Source organism: Chenopodium album, chromosome 15, assembly GCF_948465745.1.
Source record: "Chenopodium album chromosome 15, dcCheAlbu1.1, whole genome shotgun sequence".
Classification (NCBI taxonomy): Eukaryota; Viridiplantae; Streptophyta; class Magnoliopsida; order Caryophyllales; family Amaranthaceae; genus Chenopodium; species Chenopodium album.
This window is the reverse complement of record NC_137848.1, coordinates 8,294,350-8,309,888: the sequence shown is the minus strand read 5'-3', so window position 1 is coordinate 8,309,888 and position 15,539 is coordinate 8,294,350. Positions and strand designations below refer to the sequence as shown.

Here is a 15,539-nt window from a genome sequence, read left to right as displayed (position 1 = left end):
GATTTGAACACGACGGCTTTGCGGCGTTGATGCTGTCCACCACCAATAAGATGCTTGTTATGGTAAAGCCGATCGCCGCGAGCACCCTCCTTCTCAGCCTTACGTTTACAAGCTTCAATTTCAATTCTTCGTCGTGGCGTTGAGGGAGATGGCGATATGGGTTGTTATGGTGGTGGTGGATATCATCCCAATTTTTCTGGGTATCATCCCAAATTCTCAGGGAATTATCCCGAATTTTCTGGGTATTAACCAAACCATTGCCAGGTTGAAGCCTCTCCATCTTGTAAACAATTTTCTTAACCACCTTCTTACCTTTCCTTCCACTAATTTTCTTAGTAAGTGACCTATCAGCTTTCTGGGTTTCATCCATGGAGGTATTTTTCTTCTGCTTAGGTTTTGAGAGGTCAAAAACATCAGATGGAAGAACTTCATAACTTTTTTACATTGATTTTTAATTTAATTTTGATTTTATGATACAGTATTAATTAAGAAATTAATAAACAAATTTCAGAAATTATAAAATATAATTTTCGAAAATAAATTAATTAAAAATCAGAAATTACAAAAATGAATTTTAATTAAAATTATGCTTTGAAAAGTTAACGCTTACATGTCAAAGTACATCCAATTAAATTATGCCACATAATGAGGCTTGTGATAGTCACTTTTCAAAAGACTATTGTAAAATTTTCATTTATAAAGTCTCGAACATGAGTCTAAATATATATTTAAAAATAAAGGCTATAATCTAGGCTTTCAAACCAAATATTAATTTTTTTAAAAAAAAACTAAATAGAAAGTGTTAGATGTCTTTTGTGATAATAAAAGTTGGTTAAAAACTTAAAACCATGTATAATTGGCGTACCAAAAGGGTTATAAAGTCTGGAAAATAAGTTAATCCTACGACATGGGTACTTGTAAAATCTATTGAAATGGCGGTGAAGATTTGTAAATGATGGTCCCAATCACCAACACTTAGACTTGGCAATCCTGACCCGGCCCGAATGACCCGAAAGTTGACCTAAAACCATTGACTCAAAAATAACCTAAACCCGAACTAATCCGAAATAGAGTTGACCCGAACATGACCCGAAGTGCCCCGACCCGAATGACTTGACCCGAAACCCGAACATGACCCAACTCGAAATGACCCGAAACCCGTGACCCTACCCCATTTTAACCCGAATTAATTGATCCGAATCGACCCGACCCGAATTAACCCGAATCCTAAAGTGAATAGGGTGAAATGGTGGTGAATTACTTAGTTTAGGGCTTCTTTCTCCCAAGTAATAGGTACTCACGATTTTTTTATATTTTTTTAACTTTACTTTATTTTTCCAACTATTTTTTTAAGTGAATTTATTTTGGTGACCCGACACAAACTTGACCCGAATAGACCCGACCCGAATTAACTCGATCCGAAATTAACCCGAAAATTAATCTTAAAAATTGACCCGACCTGAACTTGACATGACTCGAACTTGACCCGACCCGAACTTGACCCGAAGTGCTAACCCGAATTTGACCTGAAACTCGAATCGACCCGACACGATCCGAACATTTGCTGACCCAAACTTGACCTGACCTGAATTGAACCGACCCGAACCCAACTCGAATGACCCGATTTCCAGGTCTACCAACACTAGCTAGGCATTTCGTGGTTCAAATTAAGGTGTTGGAAATCCTTCATCAAATTATAACACTTTTGTTGATATTGGTTGTTCAGAGTGATTTTACACCGACCATTATTTTTTATGTTCTTGGGGAACTAAATTAAAAGATATTATATTGCCTCTATTATTTTTTAAGCATTCATAGTATATGTCAATGTAAAACTTTGATCTATAATATCTTAAATTATCGATAACTATATATCATAAAAATTGGATATTAAAAAAATCTACTTATTGAACGATTCTAACAAGTGCTCACAAACACTATAATTCACAAACATTGGTCAAAGTACGTAGGCCTAGTGCATATATTATAGTGCCTAAACTCCCAATAAGGGACTTACAAAAACAGAGTGAGTAGTATCATACTCCCCCCGTCCCCTTTTGATAGTCCCTTATGGACAAATTTAAGTTCCAAAATTTTCACCCCATTTGCTTTTTCCAACAGCCATTAATATTAATTTTTTACCAAAATTCCCTCTAATTTGCAACAATATTTGTGCAAATTTAACTTTTATTACTTTCTCTCTCTACTTTTTTGCATACCCAATGTCAATTTACTTTTCAATGTACTTTAACTATTCTTATTTGTATTTATTAATTTCCGTGAAAAATGTCCATAAGGGACTATCAAAAGGGGACGGAGGGAGTATCATTTTTTGATATTTGAGACCCCATGTTGAAAGAACGAGTAATGGGGCTGGGGAATCATATCAAAAAATCAGGGTACCTTGAATTGCAACCAGATCCTGTTAGAAACCGCAGGCTTCGGTTCTGGTTATAGGTTGTAAAATTGAAAACCTATTGCAATAAGTTTCGGTTTAGGCTCAAACTCTTAGTTTTTTTAGAATCAAAAACTGTAGAGTACCCTAACTTGATAAAATATTCACTTATGTAAAAATTAAACACCAATTCAAGCCCAATATTTAATTAATAAAATATAAATATAACAATTATAAATACATGTATTAATTAAATTTAATTTTTTAAAAAAGTAAACTACTTTTGGTTTAATTTATTATTATGTTTACGAGTTGTAAACGTTAATTCAAATTTATTTAAAATACTTTTGCAAAAAGCTATTAATAAATATATTAAAAGACAGAGAAGCAAAAATCGAAACAGAATTTGATTTTGTAACTAGTTCCCAATTTCTAGGAATTTAACTACAAGGTACCCTGATTTATATATTTACCCCCCTTGTGTATTGGTGATTGGGACTACATTTAGTAGAGAGAACCTGTGTTCGATCCCCCGCAACAACAATTGGCAAGGAATTGGAACCTATTCACCCAAAACTGATCTCCAAATCTGAATTAACTCAAAGGATGAACCGTTTGGAACAAAATAAATAAATAAATAAAACTCACCCCTACTGTGTGCCAAAAAGTTAAAAATTCCCTAAAATTAAAGGCTAATTCACGTTTTTTGGATTATTTTCAAAGAATTTTTCAAAAAAAAAAAAAAAAAAAAAACCAAAATTTAGATGTTTGATAACATAATAGACCTACCAAAAAAAGTTATAATCAAACGAGGAGTGTGATGGTTGTATGTTATCCTTTCTCCAATTTGTTGATATCGAATTAAATTTTGAGTATATATATCTTAAAATTTAGCTAGAAGTTTATGTTGAGAGGAAGTTATCCTAGTGTTCATTTGTTCTTACCGATGAAAAAATGTCATGACACTTTCTTACTGTGCATACGTACTAGCTACTAGTAGCTAGCTAGACTAACTCTTTTTTTTTTTTTTTTTCTCAAGACTAATAGAAATTCTTGCATGAACCTGGTCCATAATAATTTTATTGTAGATCTAAGATTTATATACACGCAAAACTTACGTTATTTGGACATAATGATCGTAATTTTAACATATTATCCTTATTTTTTAACATAGTAACTTTTATTAAATTTTTATGTGACCATTAATGATATTTCTATTTACATCCCAAAAAATTAACCTGTTATAGTTTTTATAATGTCACAATCGCTTTTATTTCAACAATTAAAACCTTTATTTTATTTTAATGTAGTGACTTTTTTTTTATAATTAATTAATAAAACAATCATAGTTACTCTAATATTAGTGATCCATAATAAATTAGTATAAACCAGATCTATTTAAGAATTTATAAGCTACTAATAAGGGGTAGTATCATGTTATTAAAGGAATAGCTTAAATAAAAATCTACAATTAAAATCCGACAATATCAATCCGACAATATCAATACATCATGTGTAAGATATGAGCATGAAAGAGTAGCATTTTGCTACAATCTTATTATTTCTTAGGACTTGTTTGACATTATTTTTTATTTTTAATTTTCTATTTTTTTTAAATAAAAAATAAAAAAAAAGGTATTTCCACTTTTCTGTTGTCATTTTTTAAAATTACAATAAATTTAATAAATTTAACTAATTTTTTATTCATATTATATGACATCTAACATTATTTATTCAAAAAAGCTAATTAACAATTTAAAATGCAGATGATAAAACCACAAAAATTAACCATAACTAGGAGGGGAATGAAATTCAACATACCAAAGAAAAAAGAAAAAGAAAATTAAGAAACAATTACAAACAAATTAAACCACGATCTATAAACCCTCAAAATAAGTACTTGAATTCCCCCCAAAACCTAACCATAACCCCTAGATCATCACCAGGCCATTTTCTTCGATCCGCCGTCAAAGTTATTATTCGAGGTCATTAACTTCAACTTAGCTAGCTAGGTAGCAGCATACATCCAACAACGAACCTTAATTATTTACTTCGAAATCAAGAACTTTGCTGAGTAGCATGAGTTCCTCCAGTAGCCTGCTGAATAAAGTGCTCTCCCTTTTCTCTAGCTTCCCTCGTCTTACCGGACAGCTTCATCCTCGCTTGCTCCAGCTGGTCAGCCCCGGGCGGGTGGTGCCCCGTCATGTACCTGTAAATCCAAGCCAACACCGACAACGCCGCCACCCCGAACCCACCCGAGGACAAAAACCCACAGATCAACAGCACAACTGTGATGGCTGCTGGCACCAACACCGGGCTGAATATAACCAGCAACGGCGTGGCTACAGTCAAGGCAATCACAGTTCCTGCGAGTGTTAGCGCGGAAAGGACTAACAGCGATCCACCTGCAGTTATCGCGGTGGCCGCCTTGATCACCTGGTGGGCCCGTGGCTGCTGCTGCTGCTGCCCTGGGTACTGACTCGAGGTCATGTGCTGACCACCGCGTTGAGTCATCTGACCACCGTGTTGCATGTAATCAGCCATTGTAAATATATGAAACCTTTTGAAGAAAATATAGTAAGAGTATGTAAACAATTTGTTAAAAAGTAGAAAACTTGAAAGGTAAGATAGGATGTAGTATGATGAATTGAGGAAAGAAATGGTTTATAAAAGGAGAAGGAGGGGGCACGTGGAGAAGAGAAGAGAGGCACGTGTTGGGTAGCTTATCATGCAGGAATTGCATGTAAGTGTGTGTGGTAATTCTTTGAAGGTAACACGTATCCATTTTTGTCATAAGCATGTTCATTGTAAACCTACATTATTGTGTACTACCCACAAAAAAAAGATCAAGTATCCAACTTTCCTATGCTTTGTTTTTATCACGCATTAAAAAAAAATTTTGCGGAAGCTAGATCGTAACCTAAAGCTGTGATACCATGTTAGATAATATAAACTCCTCAGATTGGAGTGATTCCATTGATCAAATATATATAGGGTTACAAGGGTGAGTCCTAAACACGTTAGGAGATCTCACAAGATAATTACATAATATTAACAAACTATATCCTTCTATACGAAATAATATTGAGAATATTTATCATATTCTATCAATTTTTTTATGCTTAACTTATTGTTATTAATTCCAAGTTTTGATTTTTTAATTAGTCTTGGTTATTTAACACTCATTAAAAAATATTTCGTCTTACAATTCACATTCACGTCCAAGCCGTTTGTAGATTATTATTATTAAAAAAATACTTAGAATTTTAGCTAACATTTCCTCTGTTTTTCAAATGTTATAACATATGGATGAGACACGGATTTTAAGAAGAAAAGAGAGATAATAAGAAATAAAGATAGGGACTCATATGATAGGAAAAGAGAAAGAGAAAGAGAAAGAGAAAGAGAAAATTCATGTTTCAATAAGAAAAAATGTTTTAATATCTACAACTTTCTAATTTAATAATTATTGTAAAATATTTAGGAACGGAGGATGTATGAAGTACCCTATAAAATTACTTTTTAGAAATAGCTAAGGTATCCAATAATTAGAAAATTTTGACATTTGTAATTGATGTAGCCAACGAAAAGAGGGAATAATTATAATTGTTAGATACAAAAATACATAAAATTATTAGGTTCATCTTCTCTCAAAGGTGTCCTTAGCTAGAATGAATGAACGATATATGAATATTAATGAGATTAATGTTATTCCCCTAAATGTAAAGATGTAACAGTGCTCGGGTTCATTTTAAACGGGCAAACTACCAACTAGAAATTCGCCGTAGACAACACCCAATAGGCCGACACATACGCCAAGTCATACACTAGTAGCTTAGTTCAAGTACAATTGAAGGAAAAAAATAAAAAAATCGATTGAACTTTTTAAATCCATTTAATTGCTGCAGCAGATACAAATTGAGTTTCCCTTTATGCTTGGTACATTATATGTAACGTTCATTTACAATTGAACCATAATGAATCAACAAAATTTAAGCATAAACAAGAATAGGTCCCAATTATCAACATATAAATATATTGGCCACCTCCAAAGGGATCTGCACCAGCCAAGATTCGACAAAGCAGTAAATTTCCCACAGGAAAATCCATTGGAATGTCTATCGTTTAATGCAAGAGGCAAATCAGCTGCACGAATTAATGGGACTTGAAGAACCATACAACTTGATGTAGGCGTAACATCCAAAACCACTTAGATGACAAAATGGTCGATCATATGTTGGATAACATCTGCACCTTCTGCGTGCATGTAATGCTCTTTTACCTGTAAATCAAGAACACAAAATCGAAGTGAACAACTTAAAAAAAAAAAAAAAAAAACAAAACAAAAACAAAAAAACAGTAGATTCTTGATTTCTGCTCTGAAGTTTAAAATACTGGAAGGGAAATGCCTTGTTTTACAAAGTATATGTTAGATCCTTGTTTCACAAATATGGTTGCATTTGCATACTGCATGGACCAATCAGAAATGTAATAGCAATCCTCTGTGGATAATGCATGATCAAATGATGTCTCCTGATGAGTCGATGTTCCCACTAGGGACTAGTATTATGAAAGAGGGAATACGTTCTTGAACTAATCAAATTGAAGAGCAACTAGCTTTGTTGGGTATACAAAATTGTAATAGACGAATGGATTAGAATTCCTACAGTATGTTTAAGCAAAGCAGCTTAAGGAGACATCCCTGATAAATCTTTAGTGTGCAATGTGCTCCACCTTAGAAATTAAAGCTATCTCAAACAATTATGCAGGAATCAACTCATAGATCCAGCCTAAGTGTTGTTATAATTTCAGGTTAAACATACATGTAATACTGAACTACTCTTCTACAATACACAGACAAACAAATATAAGCACACACAGACAACTGTACACAGTAGGCTAGAAGGAAAGTGAGAATGAATGACCTGTATCACGCTATGGGCAGCAAACCTCAGTCTACTGCTGTGGAAGCTGACATCAACCTTCTCCCATGGAACACGAGATAAACCTGTCACAAGTTCCTCTGCAAATAATAATCCAAAGCAAAAGATTCAGGTGACTGAAAAGGCAGAATTCGCGAAAGCAGGAAGCAGGAAATATATGAAGTAAAATAAAATGCCTCCCCTACTTAAGTACACCAGACCCAATGTTTAATGAACTAGTAAGGAAATACGATAAAGTCATTGCAGAGTAGATAACTTGCACAATTCTCCATGCTCGAGGGGTTGTTTTCATTATGTTTGCATGAAGTGAAAGAGATAAAGAAAGTGATTAATTCACACTCCAAAAGGCCTTAGAAGGCAGACAATAGCTTAGTGCATGAAGTTTATAGGTTCACAGATATGCAAGTTCATATTTCATTTAATCCATGTAGCCAATGGGTTATGGATTTTGTTCAAAGAATGCGTATACCAACAGAAGATCAAGCTCATGACTAATTTGTACTCTAAGAGAGACCCCTATGACCCTCATATCCACACCATGATTACATCTTAGTATCCCCTTGTACCACAATCTTTGATTTCCTCCTCACAATACTGCCACATGTTTTTTGACTGGGTTACTATCCCCTCAACCTAAGCCAATATCAGAGTCTGGTCAAACACAGAAAGAATCTCAGGCTGCTAAGAAGATAAGTCCCAGTCTCATCTCTCTTCGAATCACTATGCATGGTTTCATTGCACATACTCCGGATAGAAAAGGAAACATGCCCCCCCCCCCCCCCCCCCAAAAAAAAAAAAAAAAAAAAAAAAATTACTTATAAAAAAAAAAATCAAAAGCAGCGAATGATGAAAGCAGACACACAAACACATAGGGAACAAATAGACTAGATGACTAAGACAGGCTTGAAATCAAACAGCAAAGTACATTTCAAATCAGAGGTTCACGAACCTTCTATTTTGTCACAGCATTGGTCTTCTTCTGATGCAGTTTGATTAGGTTCACGTGCTTCGCAAAGCTCCTCATAGACTATATGAGGGTATTTCTCATTAAGTGAATCTTCCCACTGCCCAGATTGATTTATGTGTCAGTCATGCCATAAAAATTAAATATAAATAGTAAACATATAATAATAGAAGCAAAACAGAAGACAATACCTTAGGTAATTCACTCATACGTCTGATACAAGATGTTCTCCAGCCCACGATATCTTAAAAGGTCATAGTTAAAGGAGACAAAAGTAATAATGTATACAGATAACAATAACAAAAACCATAACTATAAGGTACAGGAATGACATGAAATTCCTATCACACTGAAAGGATACGATCATATCCAACATTTGAATATGCCACTCTACGTCTGAATGCCCGCAAAGCTGATCTGCACCAAAGGCCAGCACACCGTTTTCAATTCACACTAGTGCAAGTAAGGACAAAATAATACAACACAGATTATATAAATAAATTTACAACACATACATGAAACGATATTCACTATTGTCTTCCACCATTCGTTTAAGCAATGGAGGCTTCCCTTCAACATCCCCATCAGTCAAGAAAAGATGTCTACCCGTTTTTCTAAATATCCAATGAATCACAAGGCCAGCAACTTTTTCAATAGCAGTCACACCAAAGAGGAATGGTACCTACAATCCCAGCAATAAATAAGAATTGTATCAAGCAACAAGCTTACATTACCTTAAAGGCTTAAATTCATAGAAATACAAGGAGGATGATAATACTGATAACTACAAGGGAATTAGCAGACTTTGACACCATATGCATGAGTCAGACACAAAATAAAGGGAACCATAACAGTAAGACAAGATACATGAACCAAGAGGGTAAGGAAATGAGGGGGTAAAGCATGAATGTCAGTTGTGCTGCAACCTGCAAATCTGTCAAGAAATGCCTTTAAAAGGCCGAAATTTGAATCAAAAAAAGATGTGGGAGAATGCATTGGATCAAGCTCGAACATAAAGCCATAAGTTTATTCCACGAAAATTAGGTCTATCCCATCTAAACGCAGAGAGCATAAGTCACCAGAAACACAGTCCTATTAAGGATGTTTCACTAAAATCTTCAAATTAATAGACATCATACTTCATCTCTATTGTTCCTCTTGACTACAGAGTCTAAACAGTCTCTTATAAATACAGTTAGCAGGTTCACCATGCAAGAAGAGATAGGTTCAAGTCCTACATCCCTGTATTCTATTTGAATTTTTGATCTGAAACCCTTACTGCAAACACAAAAGTTGAATGAACTGCCTAAAACTTTACTGAATTTGAGACAAGACATAAATAATACTCCCTCCGTCCCATAATATAATTCCTGTTTTCTTATTTTAGAGAACCAAAATGTTGTTCCTGTTTCTATTTTTGAATAGTATGTAAAGACCATTATACCCTCACTTTTTAAAACTTTATTCATTGTACTAGCTAATTTACCCTTGAATTTTGCACATGCCTTGTACTTTTTTCCACTTTCGCTCTCTAACTTTTGTCTATGATTGTACTTTTCACTTTTATTAATGTAATCTATCCACTCTCTCCTTCTATTTCTTAAATACCGTGAAAAAATACAAACAGGAACTATATTATGGGACGGAGGGAGTATATTACTAAAAGGATTCTTGGATATATCATAAAACAGCACCTAAGAACACTAAGAAGATCCATGAGAATACTATGACATCATCACCCCATTAGTCGTATAACAAGCCATTAAACATAGATAAGGAAAACCAATGTACAAATGTATGATTTCCAGTTTAAGAATAACATTTTATGAATTCGGAAACCAAAAAAGGTATTCAAGCATCCCAGAAATGGTTACCTGCTTATTACCACGAGAACCAAGATGAGGAGTAGCTACAGTAATAAAGTTCACTGCTTCAAGACCACCAATGGTACCTCTTGCATTCTCATTAGAATTGATAGTGGATGAATCCTCCACATTAACACCTTTCGGAGGTTGATACAGAATACCAATTGCATATCTTGCAACCAAACCACCAACAGAATGTGCAACAATTGAAATTTTCCTTAGATTGGGCTTTTGTTTAATGATCTCCAACACCTGGCATTGATAAGCTCAATCATAAACATCAAATAGAAAACAGAATGGCATAAAGTCAGCCAATATCTTTTTATAATAAGCTTTGCTAATATAGGTAAGGCTGATATCAAACCAACCTCTGCTGCCAATCTTTGAGCCATGACGTCTACACCATCTAGCGTCAATGTAGCCCCATTTTTTTCACTGCCTGAAAAAACAAATGATAAATCAGATGAAAATTTCTGCAGGACAACCTTACCATAGTTCACCACTCAAAAAATTCCCCATCTTTGAGTTAGTTAAACCACTCTATAATTTCCAATTCTATCTTTTCCTATCCTCATATGTAACCAAAGCAGCAACAACGCCCGAAACAAGCACAGAGAGCAGGATGATCAAAAGAGGAAAAAGCTATAAGTCTACCAAGCAATCTAAAAATAGCTATATATGATTACTTCTACATTATAGCATAAAACCAAAGTTGGATAAAGGTAAATTATCCTTACAATGAACATATACTTTATCTGGGAGCATTTTAACACACTGCTCCGCTCCAAACTTCCAATCTGCAGCACTGCACACATGAACATACCCAATCATTAAAAAATAGTTTAAATCCCATGTATTTTCACAATTTACCAATTCATAAATAGAAAGTGGACTGAAATTGACTCCAATTTTGTTCAATTATGGGCTTAAACCTAATTACATAAACTAAATCTGCCGACGAATACAAACAAAATTATTATCTCCAACTAATATGGAATCACAGAACATGTTTTTTTTTTTTTAATTTAAAAATCCAAAGTAGGAAGTTTTCCAGAAATTTCAAACAATTAAAGAACCAAAATTTAGTAACAAATGCAACAATAACCAACTCAAAATTCATCAAAACAAACCAAAACTTCATGTTTTCCAACAATTAACCAAAATTAAAGTATAAAAACAAGAAACTAAGTTTGACCCAGTTGAATCAAGGTTATGTTCATGTACAGGATCAGATCAAAAAACCCCAAAATTACCAAATTACAAAAATAAATGCATGAAAATAAAAATATATAAACCTGCCAAGAATGCCATGAACCATAACAACAAGATGATCAGCAGAAGAAGGTGAAGAGACTCCATTTTCACAATTCCAGATATCCTGTCCTCCATTACCAGTATCCTTGTGACAAACACCGTTTTCCAGAACAATACCGTTTTCCATCAAATTAATCAAATATAAAAAAATAAAAATAAATAAAAAATCCCAAAAAAAGAATTAAAGTTGAACTCAAACCCACCAAATAATTTTAATCTGGGAAGTGTTTGAATTCATTAATAATAAGTGTAAAAATTTAGGAAAAATCTTATCTTGAAGGGATATTTTTTCCCCAGTTATTTAGGGGTAGTTAGAAAATAAAAAGAATTAGGAATAAAAATTGGAAAATTAAGAGTAAAGAAGAGGGGACAGGCGGTTGTAGGAAGAAAAGGGGAATTCTAATTCCGAATTCTTTTGGTGAGAATACAAAGAGCTTCGATGGAAGGGAAACTAACTGGTTACTGCCTTGTCGACAGCATTACGTGTCTATTCCCTACCATTTTTTTCCAGCCTTTTCTTTTCAATTTTTTATTTTTACACGTTTAAATTTTGGAAATCTGTGTTTTACTCTTTATCATATAATTATGGATTAATGATTCTCACCATAAAATTTGAGTCTTTTTTTTTTTTTTTTTTTTTTTGACAAAATAAAATTTGTGTCTTTTGTTACCGACTTATTGCCGGGAAAAAAAAAAAATTAAGGAAGACAATTATTTAGACAAAATTTAAGTTTTACTCCATAATATATTTATATCGAATAAACTATATAGTATTAAAAACTTTAATAGAAGAGTACATTTTTATTCAAAAAAAAAAGGTAAAATAGCAATTTTATTTGATGTATGTTGGGTTGCTTGCGTTATTTTCCTTTTATTTTAGTTTAACCTTGAACATTAAAAATTTCAAGTATCTTCTATCAAAGTTTCACATTATGTGCAACAATTGATTGGAGTACGAAAATACCTAATTGTTGCACATAATATGTAACAAAAGTAGTATTTAAATTTGATATATCATGGGATCTAATGTTGTTGAATTCTTACTTAATTTTTACCCATAGATGATGTGTAAATTTGCATCAATTTAATCGATTGTGTTTAAAATAATTATTATCATTAGTAATTTAGTACTCAATATACTATAAATTTTAGGTTTATTAATTTTTGACGAGTTGAGTTATTCAAGGTCAAGCAACTTTAAACGGTTATTAACGTTGTATTTTTAGCCTATGGCTTGATTAATAATTTAAAAGAGCGTGAAGAACTTACCTAAAATGGCATAATGGTAGTAATTTAATTGGAATCATCCTCTAATCTTGAAGTAATCGTTATAGAGAGACACTATCTTAACGCCCGTGCCATGCACGGTAAGTGTAATGTTTTTTAAGAAAATTAATTATATCCAACAAATAAAATTTGATTAAACATATATACACATCAAATATATAGAAATTATAATGTCATAATTTATATTGATAGGCAAAGCAAAAAATTAAACAAAAATGAATTTTTTGGGCTACCCAAACCCGAGAATTTTTTTAGGCGGGGTTTGATTTGATAAACATAAAAAATTAATCAAACAACAAACCAAAATCTCCACTAAAACTATTGTCAAAAGTCCACAAAACACACACATATATATACAACAGAAAATCTTGCGTGGACCTGGTCTACAATAATATTATTGTGGATCTAAGGTTTATACATACGTAACTGGCATTATATTCAACATAGTGACTCTTAATTTAAATATAGTAATCTTACTTTTTAACATAGTAACCTTTTTTAAAACTTGTGTGACCTTTTAATGTTATTATGAATTTAAAGTACGATATTGTGTTAGATAGTGACCTAATTTTAACATAGTGATTATTATTATTCATATTGACCATTATATTAAAAATTTCATTAAAAAATAACCTCTTATAGCTTTTTATTCAAAAAAAAAAATTAACCTCTTATAGCTTTTATAATGTCACACTAATTAACTTTTATTTCAACATAATAACCTTTATTTTGATATAGTAACCTTTTTTTTATCAACATATTGTGTTCTAATGTTGGTGGTCCACAATAAATTAGTGTGAACCAGGTCCATTTAAGAATTTGTATATATACAAAAGGAAATGTCAATTGTCACTACGTCTGGTACGGTGTGTCTTTCAGTATGCAGATCATTTATGAATGACAAATGTAATAAATTTATCATCTCAATTAAGTGTCTCGGCAAAAGATAATATTTTTTTGCTTTTACTAAGATATTGATTTTTTAATAACGTAATTTATAAAAATAAAATTGATTGATATTTTATCTTTCCCTAAATTTAGACATATGATATAATTGTCAAACACAACATTTATTTTATAATAATACTATACTCTATAAATCCTTAATTTGTGATAATATATACGTAGTAGTAAATTTCAGAAACAAAATTGTAATTAATTTGAATATATAGTTATATTGAAATTGAAATAAAATATTAGCTAGAGGTATTTGAAAAAAATAAATTAAGTGATGTTTTGAAGTAATTTCTTTAACATTTTTAATATGATCGAATCAAATTATTATGTTTTTGGCAAAATTTAATAAAACTGCATTTAAAAAATAATTAAAAAGTAGTTGGAATAATTATTTAGGTAAAAGTGTATAGAAAATAATAAACACCAAATAAAAAGAATATATATTTTTTCTCAAAAAAAAAAAAAAGAATATATATTTGTCATAAAAATAATATCAAAGATATGGAAAGATATTATTATAGAATAAAATATTAACAAAAAAAAAGTTAAAAAGGGAAAAGGAGTTTTGAAGGGGAAAATAGCACCAGGATGTGATACGTGTCACTCCCGTAGTATTAAGGTTATTATTGACGATGAATTGACTTGTTGATCCATGATCAACAACAAGAAATATAAGTGATGGATCAAAAATTAAAGAGTATGGAACAACAAAATTATTACATCATATGTGAAATCAATAAAGGTCAAACGTGTCAAACAAGAAGCTAAGGTTTGTTTATTGAATTTCTCAACCTTATTATGTACAAATGCAATATTAGTCGTGAATTGCTAGAGTTCTTATTCAACAAGTTTGTCACTAGTTAAGTTCAAACGAAGACAATATCATGTAGAGGGTTTTTAATTAATAACGTGATTGATAACACCATGGCAAAAGAGAAGATGATTTGGCAAAAGATAAAGTAGTTGATAAATGAGTTAAAACAATATTAAAAGCCCACTTAATTAGGGTGGGAGTTAAGTTAGGATAGAAAGTTTAAGGCATCATTAAGAAACATGGAATGCTAATTTCATTGGAAAGTTGGAAGACATATGTTTTTGTTGCAAAAGAAAACAAGTGGCACAAGAAAGGAATTTAAGTTTATATTTCATATACAGTGTCTTATAAAACACAACTTTGTATAACATTGTTCTCTAATCATCCAAGATAGAGTAATATTATCTTGGGTAAAGACTAGCCAAAAATTTAATAGTCATACCTTTTTTTTTTTTTTTTTTTTTTTTTTTTTTTTTTTTTTTTTTACTAGGTAAAAATACAAACAATGAGCATATATGAGTAAATATCTTAGTTATATAAACCAATTAAGGGTCTGTTCTCTTCAGCTTAATTTCAATTCAATCAGTTTAGTTTATTTCCTTCTCTCATAAACAATTCATTTCAACTCAGTTCAGTTCAGTTCATCTCCAATCAGTTCAATTGTTTTCAGTAAATCAGAACAAGCCATCATTCAGATTGTAAAGAATATCGTGCGCATAACATATATTTCTTGGTTACCATTGTAATTTGTCAAATTTGGGTCATATCATAAGATAATTCATATCATAATACTTCTTACTTTGTAAAGTGTATAACTTACTAGGGTTAGATCTTAGAGGCTATATAAATTTAATCTTGATATACATTAGTTGTATATCAAGTGAAAAACACATAAATAAATAGTCTATAATTGCATTGTTCATGCTACACCATTACCGATTTTAGGGTAAAATAGTAAAAAATTACCTTCAATAAACAACCTATGTTTATCAAATTGATA

The 15,539-nt window shown here is 31.9% G+C and overlaps 2 protein-coding genes across 2 annotated transcripts; both read right to left on the bottom strand.

Annotated features, from left to right (window-relative positions):
• Positions 1-4,385: 4,385 nt before the first annotated feature.
• LOC145581790 (oleosin L-like) lies at positions 4,386-4,939 on the bottom strand. The gene has a single exon (XM_081638820.1). It carries the CDS (start codon positions 4,937-4,939, stop codon positions 4,454-4,456), a length of 486 nt encoding a protein of 161 aa, XP_081494946.1. The 3' UTR covers positions 4,386-4,453.
• Positions 4,940-6,267: 1,328 nt separating this feature from the next.
• LOC145581789 (putative lipase ROG1) lies at positions 6,268-11,908 on the bottom strand. Its single transcript, XM_081638818.1, has 10 exons — positions 11,463-11,908; positions 10,905-10,972; positions 10,536-10,606; positions 10,177-10,419; positions 8,818-8,984; positions 8,664-8,719; positions 8,494-8,546; positions 8,288-8,402; positions 7,321-7,418; positions 6,268-6,677 (listed from the first exon to the last, which is right to left on the bottom strand). Exons 1-10 carry the CDS (start codon positions 11,606-11,608, stop codon positions 6,606-6,608), a joined length of 1,089 nt encoding a protein of 362 aa, XP_081494944.1. The 5' UTR covers positions 11,609-11,908; the 3' UTR covers positions 6,268-6,605.
• Between the last annotated feature and the right edge of the window lie 3,631 nt (positions 11,909-15,539).

Excerpts from the sequence above, each read along its gene's own strand:
- LOC145581790 (XM_081638820.1), bottom strand. The coding sequence starts at position 4,939 with ATGGCTGATTACATGCAACACGGTGGTCAGATGACTCAACGCGGTGGT.
- LOC145581789 (XM_081638818.1), bottom strand. The coding sequence starts at position 11,608 with ATGGAAAACGGTATTGTTCTGGAAAACGGTGTTTGTCACAAGGATACT. Across the intron at positions 7,419-8,287 it reads ATGCTGTGACAAAATAGAAG|AGGAACTTGTGACAGGTTTA; the intron begins GTTCGTGAACCT and ends TATTATTTGCAG. Across the intron at positions 6,678-7,320 it reads CTGCCCATAGCGTGATACAG|GTAAAAGAGCATTACATGCA; the intron begins GTCATTCATTCT and ends CTTGATTTACAG.